This window comes from Pleurodeles waltl, chromosome 1_1 (genome assembly GCF_031143425.1).
Source record: "Pleurodeles waltl isolate 20211129_DDA chromosome 1_1, aPleWal1.hap1.20221129, whole genome shotgun sequence".
Taxonomy (NCBI): Eukaryota; Metazoa; Chordata; class Amphibia; order Caudata; family Salamandridae; genus Pleurodeles; species Pleurodeles waltl.
The window spans coordinates 434,278,117-434,297,655 of record NC_090436.1 but is presented as its reverse complement, the minus strand read 5'-3'; the positions used below and the strand labels follow the sequence as shown (position 1 = coordinate 434,297,655).

Below are 19,539 nucleotides of genomic sequence, written 5' to 3'. Positions count from 1 at the left end.
TTCAGCAACTTTTGGACAGCTAATACAGTTAAGTAGTTTATGGTATACATTCAGTCTTTTCAGTGATATGCAGGATGATTTATAAACAACTCAGTAAACGTGTTGATTACTTAATTATTCAGTCCCAAATTATTTAACATGTTACTTGTTGCTTCCTTGCCTATTAAAACAGCTCCCACACACAGGACACCATTAAACCTGCAACGTTACTGAGAAGAAGGTCCCAGAAACCAAAGCCTAACCTTGCAAGATCAACTACCTCCAGCAAAGAGCATACTGATAAAGAGAAAGATAAGGAGACACCTATCCTCCGTGACATGCAATCCGAACAGCATGCCTATTCGCAGGTAACTGCATTACTTACTACAAATTGTAGTTATTACTTTTTCAGCACTGCCAGTTCTCCATCATAGAATCTTTTTTCAGACTGAATAGTCTCCTCCAGGTATGTTATCCCACATCACTTTCAATCTCTTTAGGACACTTTTTTGTTACACCTTCTCGTTTCAGGCAAAGCACAAAAAGTGCATTTTTCTTCCCTTAGAACTGTACAGTTAAAATAGTAAATGAACCCAGGCCAGATTGAGACTTGAATTCCATCACAGAAATTGTGCCGTAAAAGCAAAACCTAACTGAAGTGAGTACAAATGGATGAGCACCTTTCTCAAGCCGAAAATCTTTAACTTGAGCCATGAGGAGATGAGGACTACCACTATCCACTCATGCTTCATATTGGCAGTCAGCCTTTGATTTATTTCTTCCGTATTGATTCAGCAGACAGGAATCTCAGAGTTCTTCTAATTATTCTGTTTCTGGTAGCAAACTAATGTATAGAATTTTCTTCATTCATTCGATATTTTGCATATGCCATGGTTATTCCTGGCTTTTTCACATTTATTCCAGACATTTTACCAGTTACATGAAGATGTTCCTACTCTAAGTTCTCCATGCTGCAAGGATACAACATCTTTAAAGGATCCCCGTGCATTTTGTTGAGCTTTCTGAAACCCACAAAGAGAAGGTATGACCTTTTTGCCAGTAAGTGTTGAAGAGAAGCATAAAAGATTGGTGTGCCATTCACCTTAGAGGAAACACTAGGGCTTGGGAGGCTACAAAGAAAAAAAGACAAAAGGAAACTAACTGTCAGGTAAACGTACACTCTTCTCTTCAGCACAGGTTTTCACAGCCTTCTACAGTCTCTTCAAGAGGAAGGTCAGACAAGCACCACGAGGATTGAGATCAGCATTCCCATCAAAGTTTTTTTCAGTATATCATGGCTTTGTTGCTTAATGTCTTTGGCACCAGCAAAGTGAAAGACCTCAGTTTGAGCTCCTGCTGAACTAGAAGTTATTGATTCCTAAGAACTCTTTCACACAAAAAAAGCACCAACCTTGGAACTACCATCAACATTGAGCCTTCAACACCTACTAAACATTAAACTTCGAAATAGCACTATATATTAGAATCTGTGATACTTTGTGATCTTTCTTTACCCTGTAAAAAGTCTATATCTCCTTTAAATGCAACTCCTCACCTCCAGTGTGCCTCATCCAAAATATGTGCACCAAAGAAAAAAGATGTCCTACAGATATTTCAGGCAGCACCTGCCCGACATTGTCCAGCCTCTAACCATTCAAAATGTCCTTGTCATACACATTTTCATCATTTTGTATTGCATAAGGAGGGCTATTCTCTGTGCTCTCCGACACCTGGGAGATAATCACCTCGGAGAATGATGTTAGGAATCCGCAATAAAAAGGTCTTGTACATCAAGCTGGTTACGCAGGATATCCTACTCCCCAAGCATAGTAGACTTGTCAGTATCTATAATGTGCGTTGTCTCCATCTCTGTAAGCATCATCCGCCATGTTTTCGCTGTTTGATGATAGTGGCACATTTTAGGATCTCAAGAAAACCACAAATAGGTTATGACAACAAAGCTCGTCAGGAACTCTTCCATTCACTGTGGTTATCCTCAAATAATCGTATTCACAATTATAAATGCTGGGGCTGTGCATTGAGTAACCCAGAAGCAGTGCAGAGGACAATGTCTTTCTCAATGGAGATTTATTTGCTTTTTTCCTCCAGTTGCACTGATTCTGACACATCTCACCAAATTCAAGTTATCCAAAGACATGATGATTCCGATTACCCCAGAACGATACTCAGCCCCAGGCTTCCTTCTCTGAGCTTGGCTGGATGACAAGTGAGGTCATCTAGGTTTGGCCATCTACGTTTACCTCAGGACTCCATTGGTATTTAAAAAAAACTTAAAGTGGCATTCTCTGCTCCTTCTATGATTTGCTTTTAATTGGAAGAGATTTTGAAGTCCACATTTAGAAAGACTGATCACCTCTACCTCTTAACCAGGAAATCTATCCAGCAATATTCTTTCATCAGGGTGCACCTCTTAGCTTACAGAAAAAGTCCTTCACAACCTTCTTTTTTCACACTTCCAGTAATGTTTTCTAGAAGTTTATGCCTTCATCTGGAATGCCACTCGACTTAACCTCCCTAACGCACAGGCCTCCCCATCTCTTCAGGGACCTCTGAGCCATTCACCAGGCCATTTAGCCCACGGTCACTTAACATTCCTACATACAGGAGGCTCAAGGGCCCCTATTCACATTCTGTAGGGGGGCCTCAACATTTTCTGCTAAACCATTGATCAGTGTGTTAAATAATAAATTATTCATCCTTCCTGTAAGATAGCCTCTAAGTAGCAACAACATCAGCTTGTAAAGTGAGTGAGAGCCAGTAGTTCTTTTACCTCGAACCTCAGCCAGTGTCCAAGGTTGTTTATGAATTGCATGTGATGAAAACTATACCTAGCCATTTTCTTCCAGAGCCTGTCATCATGTAAAGGGAGAAGCCCCACAGTCTCTATGTGAATAGAAATTTAAGATCTTTAGAGAGACGGATAGTCTCATGCAATAATGTTTACCAAAGCACATGTCCCTTGACAGTAGCTCATTCTACGAGAAAAGCTGTGAATATGGCCTTAATGAGTAATGTTCCTATTGCAGAAATTGTCTGATGCTGTTGATGTACTCCTACTTCTTCTATAGGGGCAGGCTCTTTTGTGCAACCTGTTTGGATAACGTTCTCCAGTGCCCGCCTAGAGTTGAAAGGAAGGCTATTTACTTGTTCTCTATCATGTGAATCATCTTTGAAGTCGTCCACAACCACCTCCCTAACGTAACAGTTGACAGTTGAACTTATTAAAGTGGAATTCAGAATTCTACTGACCTCTAAGACAAAAAGTGAGATGCTAACTGCCAAATCTGATAGAGACTTCTAGTTGCAGATGTCAGTCTGGATCTGGAGATTGTTCCCGAGCAGTACCCCTGTGAGCCAGTAAGTGATGATGGTCTACTCCCCATCCGTCGTCTGCATTGTGTTCGCTGGACATGATGTCGCGGGTCCTATATAGACACCACCCCAGTGTGCTAACATCAGTTCTTTCTTTCTGTGCCAGCCTATGCACCAGTCTGAAGAAGAGCTACGCCTACAGTCACTTTTTGACTGGACTTTTCAGGTTTTGTCAAAGCTTTTTTAACGTTCTGGTGCATTGAGATGTTGTCACAGAAGCCCGGATTCAAGCCTTGAGACTCCTGTCACCGGATGAGTGTCTCTGGTGTTTGGAGTGTGACCACGACCCGAAGTCGTGCTCTGTGTGCCGGGCCATGAACCCAAAAGCTTTGAGAGACCGGTCCCTAAAGCTGCTTGCGGTGTGTCGCTCAGCTCTGCGTTGCTTCAGGTGTCAGCCGAGAGGAAGGTCCTAAGAGCGCTCACACTATTCATCGTCCCACTCCAAGTGCTCGGGGCAGTCGGGTAACCACAGGAAGAGCAAATGTTCTTCGCCTTCACCCCATCGATTGGATGACGAGATGCAGAAAAAGGAGCATTGTCGCTCTAGGCCTCCTTCCTCTGAGCCTGCTTCTGCATCAGCTCTGTGTCTCCCCTGGTTTCCGAGAGCCAGAGCCACCCCTTGTAAGAGGCTGGCTCAGTTTATGGTTTACACCTAGGGTGTGGCACCCTATACTGACTTCAGGCAAGCCTTAGTGATAGTGAATAGGTTTCCAGATAGCAGAAGCACTCTAGTGGTAGCTGAGGCGAGCAGCTAAAGCTTATCCAGGAGGAATGTAAAGCACCTGCAGTACTACAGTAGTCAGACAGTAACTCAGTCACAAGAAAGAACCACACCAGTGTTGCTAAAATAAAGGATGCTTTATTACAGCACTACTACTAAAGTGGCATTGGTATATCTCCCTTTGGAGATATTACACACAATATATGCACAAAATACCCATCAGAAATACACAAATACACAGGGCCCGTTGGGGAAGGGCGGAGGGCAAATCATATACTAAAAATGTGGGATGTGAAACAGTGACTCCAGAAAAGGTAAGTGTGGTAGTTAGCTAGGAACTGAGGGCAGTTCAGAACACCAGAGGTAAGTACAGTAAGTGTCTCCAGCAGCCAGGAGTAAGGTAGTTACCCACCCAGTTGCCCCATAGACTATCGCCGAGAGTAGTAGTTAGAGTTTGTGGAATTCAGCACCCTTCCCAGTGGACCCTGAGGAAACCCGCAGGCAGGAGGATGAATCGACACCAGGACGCCCAGAAGACAGGAGTTCCTAAACAAGGGACCCAGATGCAGAGGGAAGAAGGAGCTCTCTCTGAAGACTGTGGATCCCTCATTGTCCAGCTGCTGCCATGACCCGTGGACCAGGTCAGTGGAACCCAGGGACAGATTCCGGATGTGGAGGACCTGCAAAGGATGGGGACAGAGTCCAGCACCCTTGGAGGTGCCCAGGTGGTGCAAGTGGCAATGCCCACCCTCCTGAAGTTGATGTTTCTGCAAGTCAATGGAAGAAGTCATCCAGCTGCGGTGTCCAGGAGCTGCAGAAGATCCCAGGAGTCACCTATGGGTTGTCCTTCAACTGTTGGCGGATTGCAGGAGGGTCAGTGACCAGCCAGGTCACCAACAAACACTGACAAATGCAAAAAGGGGCTGAAGAAGAATTTGTAAAGGTTTGGGGGCCAGCAATGCCCAGGTAGGGGAGTCATAGCTGGTCCTCAGCACACAGAAAGGCCAACAAAAGACAGTGGAGCCCCCACGGGGGACCCACAAGCACTAAACACAGGGAGTCACAAGGAGGCCTTCCCAGCCCAGCAAAACAGAAGTCCCGTGTCGCAGGAGTTACAGGACAGGAGCTGACCTTCAGCTTGCAGAGTGCTGGAGGCCAGGGCTTCTTGGAGCCTGAAGATCTCCTGGAGAAAGAGTCAACAAGCCGTGGCCAGTGCAACAGTTGCGGTGCACAGAAGAGCCAGTCCGGTGGCAGGGGTTCACAGTCTCTCAAGTTGGATAGAAGAAAAGCAGGAATGAGAGGAGGCCACAGACTCACCACCTGTGTTGCAGGTTTTCGGATGTCATTGGACAGCAGACCCCACGAGCCTGTCAACGTTGTCTTGAGGTGCCTGGAGTTGCAAGGAAGTGACTCCTTCACTCCAAGGGAGATTCGTTTGTGCTTCCTGGTGCAAACAGAGCCCTTGTGACCCTGGAGGATGCACAGCCTAGGGTATTGCAGAATTCTTGCAGGTTCCAGAGAAACAATGTTGCAATGGGAGCCTTCCCACCAGAAGCAGACTTGTTTGGTTCCAGTGAAGACTACTCCTCCATGCATGCCACCATCCTACGATCGGATGAAGGAGGATCACCTGGCACTTCTCCGCGAGGAGGTTAAAGCTCTCCTGGTCAAGGGAGCCATCGAGAGGGTCCATGTGCCAGAAGTAGGCTGTGGTTGTTATTCCAGCTACTTTCTGGTGCCCAAAAAGGACAAGGGTCTCCGCCCTATCCTAGACCTCTGGTTCCAAATGTCTTCCTCAAAAGGAGAAGTTGAAAATGCTCACTCTGGCTCAGGTCCTATCTGCCCTCTATCCAGGAGACTGGATGGTAGCGTTGGACTTGCAGGATGCATATTTCCATATTCCCGTCTTGCCTCCCCACAGACTTTACTTGTGTTTCACAGTAGGCTCCAAGCATTTTCAGTTTACTGTGCTTCCCTTTGGCTTTCCCAGCACCCCTCGGGTGTTCACCAAAGTGATAACGATGGTCGCGGGTCAGGGGTTTCAATCTTCCCCTGCCACCACGACTCGCTGTTGAAGGGGCTCGCCCCAGACTGTCGTCTCCCACCTCCAGGCTACGGCAGTCTGACGCTCTCAGACGCTCCCTATCATCAGAGTTGTACTGGACACTGTGCCGCTTTGGGCCTATCCTCCTGAACGTGAGATTCACGCTATGTTACCGATGCTTCAGCCTCTATCCTAGATTTCGGTGAGAATGACTCTGAGGCTGCTAGACTTCAGGACCTCCTGCATCATGCTGGTGACACATGCCAGGTGGCATATGCAGGCCCTCAGTGGGACCTGAAGTTCCAGTGGGCGCAGCATCACAGGAATCTCTCCGACATGGTCCAAGTCTCGGAGAGAACTGCGAAAGATCTGCAGTGGTTTTTAAACCGGGATTGGGTCAGAGGTAAATCCCTCTCCCTTGTCTAACCAGATCTCACAGTAGTGACAGATGCGACACTCCTTGGATTGGGTGGTCATATTGGGGGAAGGGAGGGGCAAGAACTGATGTGTCTGGTCTCTGGCAGAGTCCAGGCTCTGTATCAGTCTTTTGGGGCTCAGGGCGATCAGGTTAGCATTGAAAGCATTTCTTCCCTCTCTCAAACGGAAAGTAGTGCAGGTGTTCACGTTTATACTACCTCCATGTAGTACTGCAACAAACAGGGCCTGGACCTTTTGTCAGGAGGCACTACATCGCAACAAGCAGGGTAGAGTAGGGTCCTGGACCTTTTGTCAGGAGGCACTACATCTCTGGACATGGCTGGAACATCAAGGCATTACCATGGTGGTTCAACATGTGGATGGTTCTCTCAACGCCAGAGTGAACGAACTCAGTCGTTGATGCACAGCCGATCACGAATGGCGTCCCCATCCGGAGGTGGCACAAGGTCTCTTTCAGCAGTGGGGAGACCCTTGGTTAGATCTGTTCACCTCCGCACAGAACACGCAACGTCAGCTGTTTTGCTCGTTGGCGTTTCCAAGGTGGCACTCGCTCGGAGGTGCTTTTCGAGTGGAACTCCGGCCTCCTTTCCGCATATACCCACTTCTGCCCAGAGTCATCTTGGTGGCTCTGGACTGGGCACGGGGAGTAGGATTTCCAGAGCTATTGAGTATGGCCATCGATCCTCCACTCAGACTGCCTCTTCGGGCAGATCTTCTCTGGCAGCAGCAGGGGACGGTTCTTCACCCGAACCTGTCCAATCTCCGCCTTCATGCGTGGAAATTGAGCGGTGCCAGTTGATGACTTGTGATCTTCCACCCTAAGTCTGTGATGTTATCTTGGCAGACAGGACTCCCTCCACCAAAACCGTAGACGCCTGTCGTTGGCATAACTTTGTGGCACGGTGCACCAACAAATCTGTTCCCCTCTCCGCCCCTCTTTCTGAGGTCCTTTTGTTCATTCTTTCTTTGGCTCAGCAGGGCTCTGCTTCGGGCACCCTTAAAGGGTATTTATCTGCCATTTCGGCCTTTCTTAGATTACCTCACTCTTTACATCTCCTACTGTGAGTAAATTCCTAAAAGGTCTCACCCATTTATTTCCTCACTCTCCATTTATCATGCCTCATTGGGACCTCAATCTTGTCCTTACTTATTTAATGTGTACTCCCTTTGAGCCGATGCACAATTGTCCCTTACGGCTCCTCACTTTCAAAAACTGTCTTTCTTATTGCCATCACTTCTGCTTGCAGGGTGAATGAGCTTCAGGCCCTTCCGTCCAAACCTTCATTCTTGTCTGCGCATCCTGAGAAAGTGGTGTTGCGCACTAAGGCTTCCTTCCTTCCCAAGGTGGTTACGTCTTTTCATGTAGGCCAGTCCATCACCCTGCCTACATTTTACGCACCCCCACATCTTCCCATGAGGAGGATAGACTCCACTGTCTGGACCCAAAAAGAGCGTTGGCAAACTATCTTATTCGTACTAAAGATTTCCGGGTGGACGATCAACTCTTTGTCGGGTACGTGGGTGCGAAGAAAGGGAAGGCGGTGCAAAAACGTACTATCTCTCGATAAGTATTTCTTTGCCTCAAGATGTTCTACGCTTTGGCCAAGCAGCAACCCCCTGAGGGCTTGCGTGCTCATTTCACCAGAGTGACTGCTGCTTTCCATGCTTTAGCACACGAAGTTCCTGTCCTGGGTATTTGCCAGGCAGCTATGTGGGCGTCCCTGCACACGTTTGCTAAACACTACTGCCTGGACAGTCGGGCCCGTCGGGATGGCTACCTTGGTTGTTCGGTCCTGAAGGACTTTCTAGTATGATCTTGGTTCGCAGCCCACCTCCGAGGATAGCATTGCTTGGGTATCTATCCTAAGGTAAGGAATCTGCAACTAGAAGTCTCTATCAGATGTACAAGTTACTTACCTTCGGTAACGAAATATCTGGTAGAGACATATTCTAGTTGTAGAGTCCTTACCGACCCACCCATCCTCCCCGCTTGCAAACAGATTTCTAGGGACAAGAACACCCCCTTCAGCTCTGGTGCACCAATCTGTGTTCTTAGCGGCTCTGCGCTTTGGCGTGGAAAGTCATTAAAAGAAACTGACATGACTGTGCTGAGGCGGCGTCTATGTACTACTCCTGATGTCATCACTGCGACGCCCACGGAGTCGACCGACGCGCAAGTGTATTGCTTGAAGAAAAATCTCCGCATCCAGTCTGACACCTGGGGGAAATTCTAAGGTAAGGAATCTGCAATTAGAATATGTCTCTACCTAATATTTTGTTACCGAAGGTAAGTAATTGTACTTTAACACTGACTGATTTCATTTTGCAGAATATTCAGTCAGATTATACTATGATGTATTTAGAATTCAAGTGAAATTGTATGTTCCATGTAGATTGGCTCAAATTAAAAACTGTATATTATAACAGTGTAGCCTCTTATTAAAACTGCTGCAGGATCCTGTGCAAAGATGTGACTATTCAGTTATCATTACTTCAACAAAACCATGAACACTTCATCTAAGCATTCCTTGTAAATCACGTATTTCTCTCTGCTGTACAGTCCTAGAGTTTCAAATGTTTCTTTCTGTTAAACTGTGATGTGGGTTAGCATGACTACTTTTTATGATGCACTATCACTCTTATCTGCTACCAGAGAGCTATATAAAGCTGTTAAATGAATAAATGAATTAAGATTCCAATTATGAAGAACCAGGATTGCAAGTAAATACTGTGTCCTTAACGTACAGTTTCAAATATGTACCGTGCACACTTTGGGAGGGACATCTGGACAAATGACAAATTATATTTCTCCTTACTCTGTCCTGTATTGTTAGCAATGAGGATTCCAGAGTGTCCTGGTGGGGATTTCATACCAGATGTAATGTCAGTAATTAGATGATCCCTTTAACACCTGTCCCATTACCATCTGTTTAGCAGAGGTAAATTGAGATGGAGTGATTTGCCAAAGAACACACTTTATTAAAGAACAGACGCTCATACCCTCAATTTACTGGTTCCAAATAGTGTGCCTTACTCATCAAAGATTCAGAGTGTACATAACCCAAGATGTTCATATTCTGAATTTAAAATGTTTGGTCTGGTAATTTACTGCACTAACCTGGGGCAAGTCTTTTAATGTTAGCTTTTATTCTGGTATGTACACAATTTGTGTGCATTCAGTCTTCTTACAACTAAAAAAATGTACAGAGGCTTGGAATCCATGGTGACATTTGGAAATTCCATCTAACATAAATGTTATATACTCTTTGCACTATTTAAATGTGTGTCCTGGAGTCTTTGTAGACAACTACTTCCCAGGCAGATTTCCTGATTTAGTGATATTAATATATATGAGTGCTATAACATTCTTCTAAAATGTTGTTGCTTTTCAGCAAAACCCTGGAAGCTCTGGTCTGGAACGCGAAGTTGACAAAAGAAAACGTTCTTTTGACGATGATAAAGAAGTGTCTGAAGTGTCACCAAAAAGAAATAGAAGATCCAGTGCCCAGACACCAAAAAGCCCCATGCAGCACAGGGCCGACAAAGAAGAAACCAAAATTTCTCAGCCTACTTCCAGTCTGAAAGCAACTATAGATAATCCATTGAGGTATGGCACATTGTAATATTCGTAGATGTGGGGTTCTTGTGTGCAGTTACAATCTTTTTTTACTCTCTCTTATGTGGTGAACTAAGCTGAGGACTTTAATTTATGGTCTTAAATTCTGCAATGGGGAATGTTATTTTTGTACATTTTCCAGTGGCAATTCAGTTGTGTCGGCTTGTTGTTGCCTTAATAGTTGCTATGCTTGCCTTGGGATCAGTGTCTTTATCCTAAAGAAATGTATTCATTATCAGATGGCAAAGAATGAAAGTTTTCTCAGTGAACAAAAGAGAGAAAACTGGAGCTGGTGTGTCAACAGTCAGTAGTTACTGTAGTTACAAGGTTTTGCAGTTGAGAAAAAAAATAGATGTTAAACATGTTTTTCCTCCACAAATGTTCAAACTTATAGCTACAGAGTTTAAGGACCTCAGCAACCTAAGTTTGCAACAATAGTCATTAAACCACAAGATTGCAGATGTATGAGTTTAAAAATATTTAATAACATTACTGTCATATAGTTACAAAAGCAGTAGTGTGTTTATACCTGGTAGTAATTCTGCTTAGATTCATTTTTTTATATTTTTCTCATGTACATGAAAGTAATTCGGTATGAAATGGTTTGTGTCACAGTAGTCTGTACAAGTACAACAACATAGGTCTTGGAGATGTTTATGATGGTATAGATGCAATACTTCAAACAGTGATGGAGAATAGACCTTTCATAATATTTTAAGTCCCAAAGCTCAATACTGAATTCACTTCCAGTCAGTGATAGTTATTCCATTTCATTATGACTGAGTTATTGCTAGATTCTCCTGCTGTGCAGGTGTAAGTGATTTGGCTGGGTCTGCAAATGTTTTATTTTTGATATCTTAGGTGTCCTAAAACATGACAAAGGGTTATGGTGATAATTTAATTTTGTGGACTCTCTTCTTGGCTGTATTACCTTTCTAGAACTTTTGCGTTTTCACAAGCATTTGTACTTTAAGCACATGAATGTACATACTGAATGAAAGATGTATATTTTTTTCTTTTTGAAAATGTTTGTGAAGCCTCTCAACCTTGATGTTCAGTTACAAAGTAAGGGCAAACACAAACATTAATTTTTCTAAGTTCTTGGTGCCACTGGTATCCTCTTTTGTAGACATAATAGCGTCACTAACCATTGAAAGCATGCCTTCCTTACTGGTTCAGCTTGCATTCATCATTTCAACTTACTTACTAGATCAGTTGTCCTTGACCTGTATGTGAGCTCTGTGTAAATTCAGAGATATACCTGTACTTTCCCTTTACCTCAAGCAACTAGTATGGATATTATTCAAGAAACTTACTTTTCTACATATTGTGTTGTAAAAGACTGCCCATCATGGATGCGGTGGTGTATCACATTATACAGAAGCTCCTCCAAAGACTTGCTAGCCTTCGAGGTTTGTCACAAAGTCGATGTTTATTTTCCCTGCTCATGCTTTACCTGTTGGTAACCATTGCTGCAGTTGATTAATTGGCTCATCCATCAGCCTTGAGAAGGATGACTGTCATGGTTCCATCTGAATAGATCAAATATTATCATTTTACAGCAATCGCAAGGTCTAGTAGCACTCTGCTGTGCATGAACCGGTATCTCTTGCTTGCCTGAACTTGACATGAAGGCCTGCATAATGCAAGGTTTCTCCTTTTAAAAACAACCTTCATACTCTTCACAGTACCAACATTATGGGGGTCATTCTGACCCTGGCGGTCGGTGATAAAGCGGCGGCCAACCCGCCAACAGGCAGGCGGTCCAAAAAATGGAATTCTGACCCTGGCGGGAACTGCCAACACAGCCCGCCACCTTAACACTCCGACCGCCACGGCGGGACACACAAACAGCGCGGCGGTCACCACCAACAGGCAGGCGGCAGACAATGTACCGCCCACACTATCACAACTCACCGATCCGCCACCTTTTCCGGGGCGGGAGCCCCGCCGATAAAAACACGGCGGAAACAGACTACGAACGGGAAAACGCTCACCTATACACACTCCACGAGGACGGAGAACAGCATGGAACCCGAATTAAACATCCTGCCAGCTATTGTCTACCTGCTCATCTACCACGAGTACGAACGCCGGCGCAGACGACAACGGTGAGTACTGCACCTACGACACAGGGGAGGGGGGAGGAGGAAAGCTTACGGGCACACACATATGCGACCCCCCCAACTATCTACACACCAATGCAGAGCACCAAGTCACAGTGACACCACCCAAACCCTCCGGAATAATGCAAAGACATAATTAAAGTGAGAAACAAAATTTATGTATAAAATAGGTTCTTTGAAGTCATGGTAAAATAGCAATATGAATTGTAAAAAATCAAGTAAGAACATTGCGAAACCGATAAACATAGGCAATAAGTCCTGCACAGTCACTTAAATTTCCACTGTCCGTGGGCCAAAGTGTATCAACACATGGGCAAAGCCCACACAGGAGACCTGAGTCCGTTGGAGAGAACACTGCTGGGGCATCAGATGACAAAACTACAGGCACCTCAGGGGGAAGGGAAGGGGGGGCACCTCAGCCACATGAGTCCACGACGCCAGATCCACGAAGGGTCCACCATGCCCACTGTGCCATCCTGGGGAGTGCAAAGCCACAGTCTCACAAGTCTCTACAGTGGGTGGTCTGCCCACTGTTCCATCCTGGGGAGTGCAGAGACACAGGCCATCAGGTGGATTACAGACTCCACAGGTAATGGAGGAGGCAGGGTGCCCCGAGTGCAGCGTGAACACTAGCTCGACACAGAACCGGCACTGTCAATGGGCCAGCGGTGCTTGACAGGAAGGGCCCAGCGGAGCGGTGCTTGACAGGAAGGGCCCAGCGGAGCGGTGCTTGACAGGAAGGGCCCAGCGGAGCGGTGCTTGAGACGGCGGGGCCCAGCGGAGCGGTGCTTGAGACGGCGGGGCCCAGCGGAGCGGTGCTTGAGACGGTGGGGCCCAGCGGAGCGGTGCTTGAGACGGCGGGGCCCAGCGGAGCGGTGCTTGAGACGGTGGGGCCCAGCGGTGCTTGACAGGAAGGGCCCAGCGGAGTGGTGCTTGAGACGGCGGGGCCCAGCGGAGTGGTGCTTGAGACGGCGGGGCCCAGCGGAGCGGTGCTTGAGACGGAGGGGCCCAGCGGAGCGGTGCTTGAGACGGCGGGGCCCAGCGGAGCGGTGCTTGACGGGAAGGGCCCAGCGGAGCGGTGCTTGACAGGAAGGGCCCAGCGGAGCGGTGCTTGAGACGGCGGGGCCCAGCGGAGCGGTACTTGAGACGGCGGGGCCCAGCGGAGCGGTGCTTGACAGGAAGGGCCCAGCGGAGCGGTGCTTGAGACGGCGGGGCCCAGCGGAGCGGTGCTTGAGACGGCGGGGCCCAGCGGAGCGGTGCTTGACAGGAAGGGCCCAGCGGAGCGGTGCTTGACAGGAAGGGCCCAGCGGAGCGGTGCTTGAGACGGCGGGGCCCAGCGGAGCGGTGCTTGAGACGGCGGGGCCCAGCGGAGCGGTGCTTGACAGGAAGGGCCCAGCGGAGCGGTGCTTGACAGGAAGGGCCCAGCGGAGCGGTGCTTGAGACGGCGGGGCCCAGCGGAGCGGTGCTTGAGACGGCGGGACCCAGCGGAGCGGTGCTTGACAGGAAGGGCCCAGCGGAGCGGTGCTTGACAGGAAGGGCCCAGCGGAGCGGTGCTTGACAGGAAGGGCCCAGCGGAGCGGTGCTTGAGACGGCGGGGCCCTCTTCAGCGGTGCCTTTTCTGCACGGCGGGGCCCTCTTCAGCGGTGCCTTTTCTGCACGGCGGGGCCCTCTTCAGCGGTGCCTTTTCTGCACGGCGGGGCCCTCTTCAGCGGTGCCTTTTCTGCACGGCGGGGCCCTCTTCAGCGGTGCCTTTTCTGCACGGCGGGGCCCTCTTCAGCGGTGCCTTTCTGCACGGCGGGGCCCTCTTCAGCGGTGCCCTTCTGCACGGCGGGGCCCTCTTCAGCGGTGCTTGTCCAGTCATTCAAGGGAGCCAGACCTGGCCAGGACTCCCTGCTTAGTCGCCCTCCGACCGTGCAGTTGCTGGACCCTTCTGTGACGGAGTCCTGTCCCCGTGGATGTCCTCCCTCACACCCGGGATGGGGCTTGTGGGGCCCTCCTGGTCCGCGCCCCTGCTGGCTGACTTCTCCGCCCTGCTGCCCTTGCCCTCCTTCGATGAGGCTCTCTGGCCCTTGCCTCCCCTGGATGTTGTGGCAGGTGACGGCCCAGGACTTTGCTCCTTGGGGGCAGCCGTGTCAGTCTTCTCGCGGCGGCCCTTGATTTTACGGGTCCTCTTTCCAGGGGGGGGGGGCTGGCTGTCCCCTTGCTGCTGGCCGATGTATCAGTGCTGGGAAAGGGTGGACTCCAAAACCCGTGCACAATGGTGACACTTGAAGCAGGGCTGGTGGTGGCTGAGGTGCTCTTGGGACTCTTAGCAGATGGAGGGGGTGGGTCAGGTGGGGCAAAGAGGTTAAGTTTGGAGAGGTAAAGTTTTTTAGGACCAATGTAAAGGGTAGGTGTAGTGGGTATGGGAGTGGAGGAAGAGGATGTGGTTGTAGGAGAGTCAGGTGTGCTGTCTTTGGGTGCAGGTGCTTGTGACGTAGGCTGTCGTGAGGTGGTTGGCTGTTGGGTGGGTCGCTGCCTGCGTTTGTGTGTCTTGGAAGAGTGGGTGACAGACACAGTGGGAGAGGACACAGGGGACGTGTAAATGGCAGTGGGGGTGGTGACTGCACGTGTGCGGACTGTACTGGAGGGTGTGCTGGTGATGGAAGTACTGGCTGATGGTGGTGTGCATGCAGGTGTGAGTGGAGACGTCACAGGGAGGGAGGAGGGAGACGAGGAGGAGGGGGACACAGGTGGTAGTGACTGTTGGCATGTCTGCATCTGGGTGTTGCTTGGGTGAATGCTTGCGGGATCTGTGGTGCTTATGTCTGGATGAGCTGCCCTTGGATGTTGAGGTGTGTGCAGGCTGGTCTGATGGTGTGGATGGGATAGGCTGAGGAACAGGAGACAGAGACAGGGTGGAGGCAGTTAGAAGAGGGAGGCTGGAAACAGGGACAATGGCTGCCGTCAGTGCTGAGGCCAGAGCATTGAACGATCGTTGATGGGCAGCCTGACCCGAATGAATGCCTTCCAGGTATGCATTGCTCTGATGCACCTCCCTCTCTACCCCCTGGATGGCATTCAAAAGGGTAGACTGCCCAACAATGATGGTCTGTAGGAGGTCAATGACCTCCTCACTGAGGGCAGCAGGGGTAACAGGGGCAGGGCCTGAGGTGCCTGGGGCGAAGGAGATGCCCGCCTTCTTGGGCGAGCGGGCACGGAGCGAAGGCTGAGGGGCTGCTGGGAGGGCGGAGCTGGTGCGCTGGGTGGCGGCTGTACCTGTAGAGGCGGGGGGCCCGGATGTTGCCGCCACCGCTAGGGAGCTCCCTTCCGAGGACGTGTCGGTGTCGCTGGTGTCACCACGGGTCCCCGTTGTGGTGCTCCCCTCGCCCTCCGTATCACTGGTGACCTCGGTGTCTGTACCATGGCCCACCGGGGCCTTGTGAGTTGCAGCTCCCTCGTGCTCCGATGCCAATTCTCCTCCGCCTGATGATGCTAATGCACACATGCACAAGAAGATAAAGAAAAAGGGTGGGGGGAGAAATAAAAACAGGTTGAGTGCATGCATTGTCAACACCGTTGGCGGAGAGGACAGACACAGGAGCCTCATGCACTACGCCGCGCAATCGGGGTACACTACTCAGTACTTGTGACTAGGCCAACAGGTCTATGGACAACAAATGCGCACATGGGTGATGCTGGACCATCAATTGCTGTACTTGGCACCCTACAGAGGTGGGGGGCGGGGGCACAGGGCCATGCCTAAAGGAGGGGACTACACTACAGAAAGCGCCCTGGCCTAATGTCACCCACAGCCCTCCTCCCCCACCCAGACGCCTCCACTGCGTGTAAAGATAGCAGAATGTGCTGGTACTCACCCCCTTGTGTCTGCTGTGATGTCCTCACACGCCCATCCAAATCGGGGTAGGCCACCGCCAGGATCCAGGACATCAGGGGGGTCAAGGTACGACTGGCACCCCTCCTACGTTGGGAGGCCATCCCCAGCAGTGACTCAGCGGTCTTCCTGGTCCCGCGGCGGATGTCCTCCCACCTCTTTCGGCAGTGGGTGCCCCGTCTGTTGTGCACCCCCAGGGCCCGGACTTCCTTGGCAATGGCACGCCAAATGTCGAGTTTCTGATGGGCGCTGACCTATTTGACATGTACAGGGTGGGAAAGGAAATTTCATCATTTTTCTGCATGTTAGATGTGATTGCCCCCCCCTCCCCAACCTTGCCATGTGGCACATGCTCTCATCTGTCGTGCCTTGCACTCCTCATTCGCTCCCCACCCCACCATCTTACATCCACCATACACAACCCAGGCATAGCCCATTCAACGTGCACCCAGTGTACTTACCTGTCGGTCTGGAGGACCGTAGAGTAGCGCATACTGGAGCAGGACCCCATCCACAAGTTTCTCCAACTCTTCTGAAGTGAAGGCAGGGGCCCTTTCCCCAGTCGCAGCAGCCATTGTCTCTTCCAGACCGAAGTCACAGCAGCACTTGCAGTATAGGTCCTCTCCTGTGGATGATCAGGTCTCGAGTGATTAAGCAGATAGAAAATGGCGGTCACGCCCGCGGCGGTGCGTACCGCGACCACCGGCGCACATCGTCATTGGCTACTGAAACCCATAGGGTTCAATGTTAACCAATGCGCCTTCGCACTGCGGTCTTCGACCGCCTACCGCCACGGTGTGCCACGCCAGCGCGTTGACCTCACATCCCACTGTCACACTTCTCAGGTCAGGCAGCCGCCATTACAAGGGCCCACATGGCTTAATCCCTACTGCGTCACACAGGCCTAGGCCTTGCATTGCCACTCATACAAGCCTTTCAATGCATAGCGATTCGTGTACTGTGCAAGCTGTGTGAACGTACCTGTGGGTTGCTTGACTCTGTACTCCATGTTCTCCTTCCTAGGCATCGTCCGCTGGGACTTGCGAAGAGAAGGATGAATCCTCCCGTGTACCGACCGCTGGTGGACCTGTCGACAATGGAAGAACGACACATTATACTTCGATACCGACTTGACCGAGCCACTATACATGAACTGTGTGCCCAGCTGGAGCCAAACATGATGTCCCCCATCCGCCAACCCACAGGAATTCCCCCTCTGGTGCAGGTTCTGTCAGTACTCCATATTTTGGCAAGTGGGTCTTTTCAGACAACAGTGGCCATGTCATCAGGGATGTCTCAGCCTATGTTTTCTAAGGTTTTGTCCAGAGTGTTGTCTGCCCTGATGAAATACATGCGGAGATACATTGTTTTCCCTGAGGAGGGTGATTTGGCCACTGTGAAGGGTGATTTCTATGCCCTTGGACATATCCCCAACATCATTGGTGCCATTGATGGGACCCATGTGGCTTTAGTCCCCCCAAAAGACAATGAGCAGGTGTACCGAAATAGAAAAAGTTATCATTCGATGAATGTCCAGGTGGTCTGTTTGGCTGACCAGTACATCTCCCATGTAAATGCCAAGTTCCCTGGGTCAGTGCATGACGCGTATGTCATGCGAAATAGCAGCATCCCTTATGTGATGGAACAGCTACAGAGACACCGTGTGTGGCTAATAGGTGACTCAGGTTACCTCAACCTGCCTTGGCTATTGACCCCAGTGAGGAATCCCCAGACCAGGGCAGAGGAACGGTACAATGAGGCCCATGGGCGAACTAGGAGGATTATAGAACGGACCTTCGGGGTCCTGAAGGCCAGGTTTAGGTGCCTGCATATGACAGGTGGATCCCTAATGTACTCACCAAAGAAGGTGTGTCATATCATCGTGGCCTGCTGTATGCTTCACAATCTTGCATTGCGACGCCAGGTGCCTTTCCTGCAGGAGGATGGTCCAGATGGTGGTGTTGTAGCAGCTGTGGAGCCTGTGGAGAGTGAAGAGGAGGAAGACGACGGGGACGACACGGACAACAGGGACAAGGTTATACAACAGTATTTTCAGTAGCACACAGGTAAGAATCACCCACGCCATTTTACATTTACTTCTGGCTTCCTGCATCTCTACTTTCTGTGTTTCCCCCCAGTTCCTTTTAACTGATTTTTGACTTTCCCTTCCCTTTTCAGAGCTGTTTGACCCACTGCGTGACTTCTGCTTTGTTTGCCCATGGACTAATGCTTATTGACATTGGTATGTTGTCATCACAATGTAACTGAACATTATTGCACCGTTATGTGTAATACATTTGATAAGAATACAAGCAGACTCCTGATTTTTGAAGTGCAATTAGTGATTTATTTTAAGTGCTACATATAGGTCCAATATAGTAAAACGGTGATGGGTGGGGGTGGAGTAATGTCCATGGCAGAGTCCAGTTCTCAGTCTCACAGGTGCATTGTCCATATGCCTGTGGAAGGATGGAGCAGGAGCTGTTTAAGGTTTGACAGGGTGACGATGTGGGACAGTGGGATGACATCAGGGGGTATCTTATGCTGGCAGGGGTCTTGGCATCCTACTCTGTCTTCTTGTGTGATCTCAGGTGCCGCTTGCGGGGTGGTTGATCTTCAGCAGGAGGTGGGGTTCTGGTGGCCTGTCGTTGTGTGGGGGCCTCCTGTCCACTAGCCCCGGTGGAGGTGGTAGGCTGTTCGTGGTCCTGGCTAGGGACAGGGGCCCTTTGTGGTGCCACATGGTCCCGCAATGTGGTGACTATCTGGTTGAGGGCCAGGACGATGGTCCCCATTGCGGAACCAATGTTCCTGAGTTCGTCTCTGAACCCCATGTACCGTTCCTCCTGCTGTGCCTGGATCTCCTGGAACCTGGCCAGTACCGTCGCCATCGTCTCCTGGGAGTGGTGATATGCTCCCATGGTGGTGGTGAGGGCCTCTTGGAGAGTCGGTTCCCTGGGCCTGTCCCCCCCCTGTCGCACAGCAGCCCTCCCAGTTCCCCTGTTTCCCTGGGCCTCTGTCCCCTGGACGGTGTGCCCACTACCACTGCCCCCAGGTCCCTGTTGTTGTTGGGGTGGTGGGTTACCCTGGGTGCCCTGTAGTGGTAGACACACCGCTGCTTGACCTGTCCTGGAGACAGAGGCATGGGCCCGCTGGGTGGGAGCTGTGCTGGTATTCCCAGAGGGGGTTGGGTCTGCTGTGGCCTGTGTCTGTGTGTGGGGAACCGACTGTCCAGAGGTCCCCGATGGTCCGGGCTGGTCATCAGGTTCTAGGTCGACAGAGCTGCTGTCATCACTGGGGGCCTGTTCTGGGGGTGGGATGGACAAATCTGGACCCTCCTGGCCGGTGTGT

The 19,539-nt window shown here is 49.9% G+C and overlaps 1 protein-coding gene across 2 annotated transcripts in view; it reads left to right on the top strand.

Annotated features, from left to right (window-relative positions):
• BDP1 (BDP1 general transcription factor IIIB subunit) overlaps window positions 1-19,539 on the top strand; it is a 1,097,554-nt gene that overhangs the window by 671,241 nt on the left and 406,774 nt on the right. For both annotated transcript variants that reach the window (XM_069224223.1, XM_069224213.1), the window contains exons 28-29: window positions 173-347; window positions 9,968-10,182. In XM_069224223.1, coding sequence (XP_069080324.1) covers window positions 173-347; window positions 9,968-10,182 — 390 coding nt within the window. The remainder of the gene's footprint in view (window positions 1-172; window positions 348-9,967; window positions 10,183-19,539) is intronic.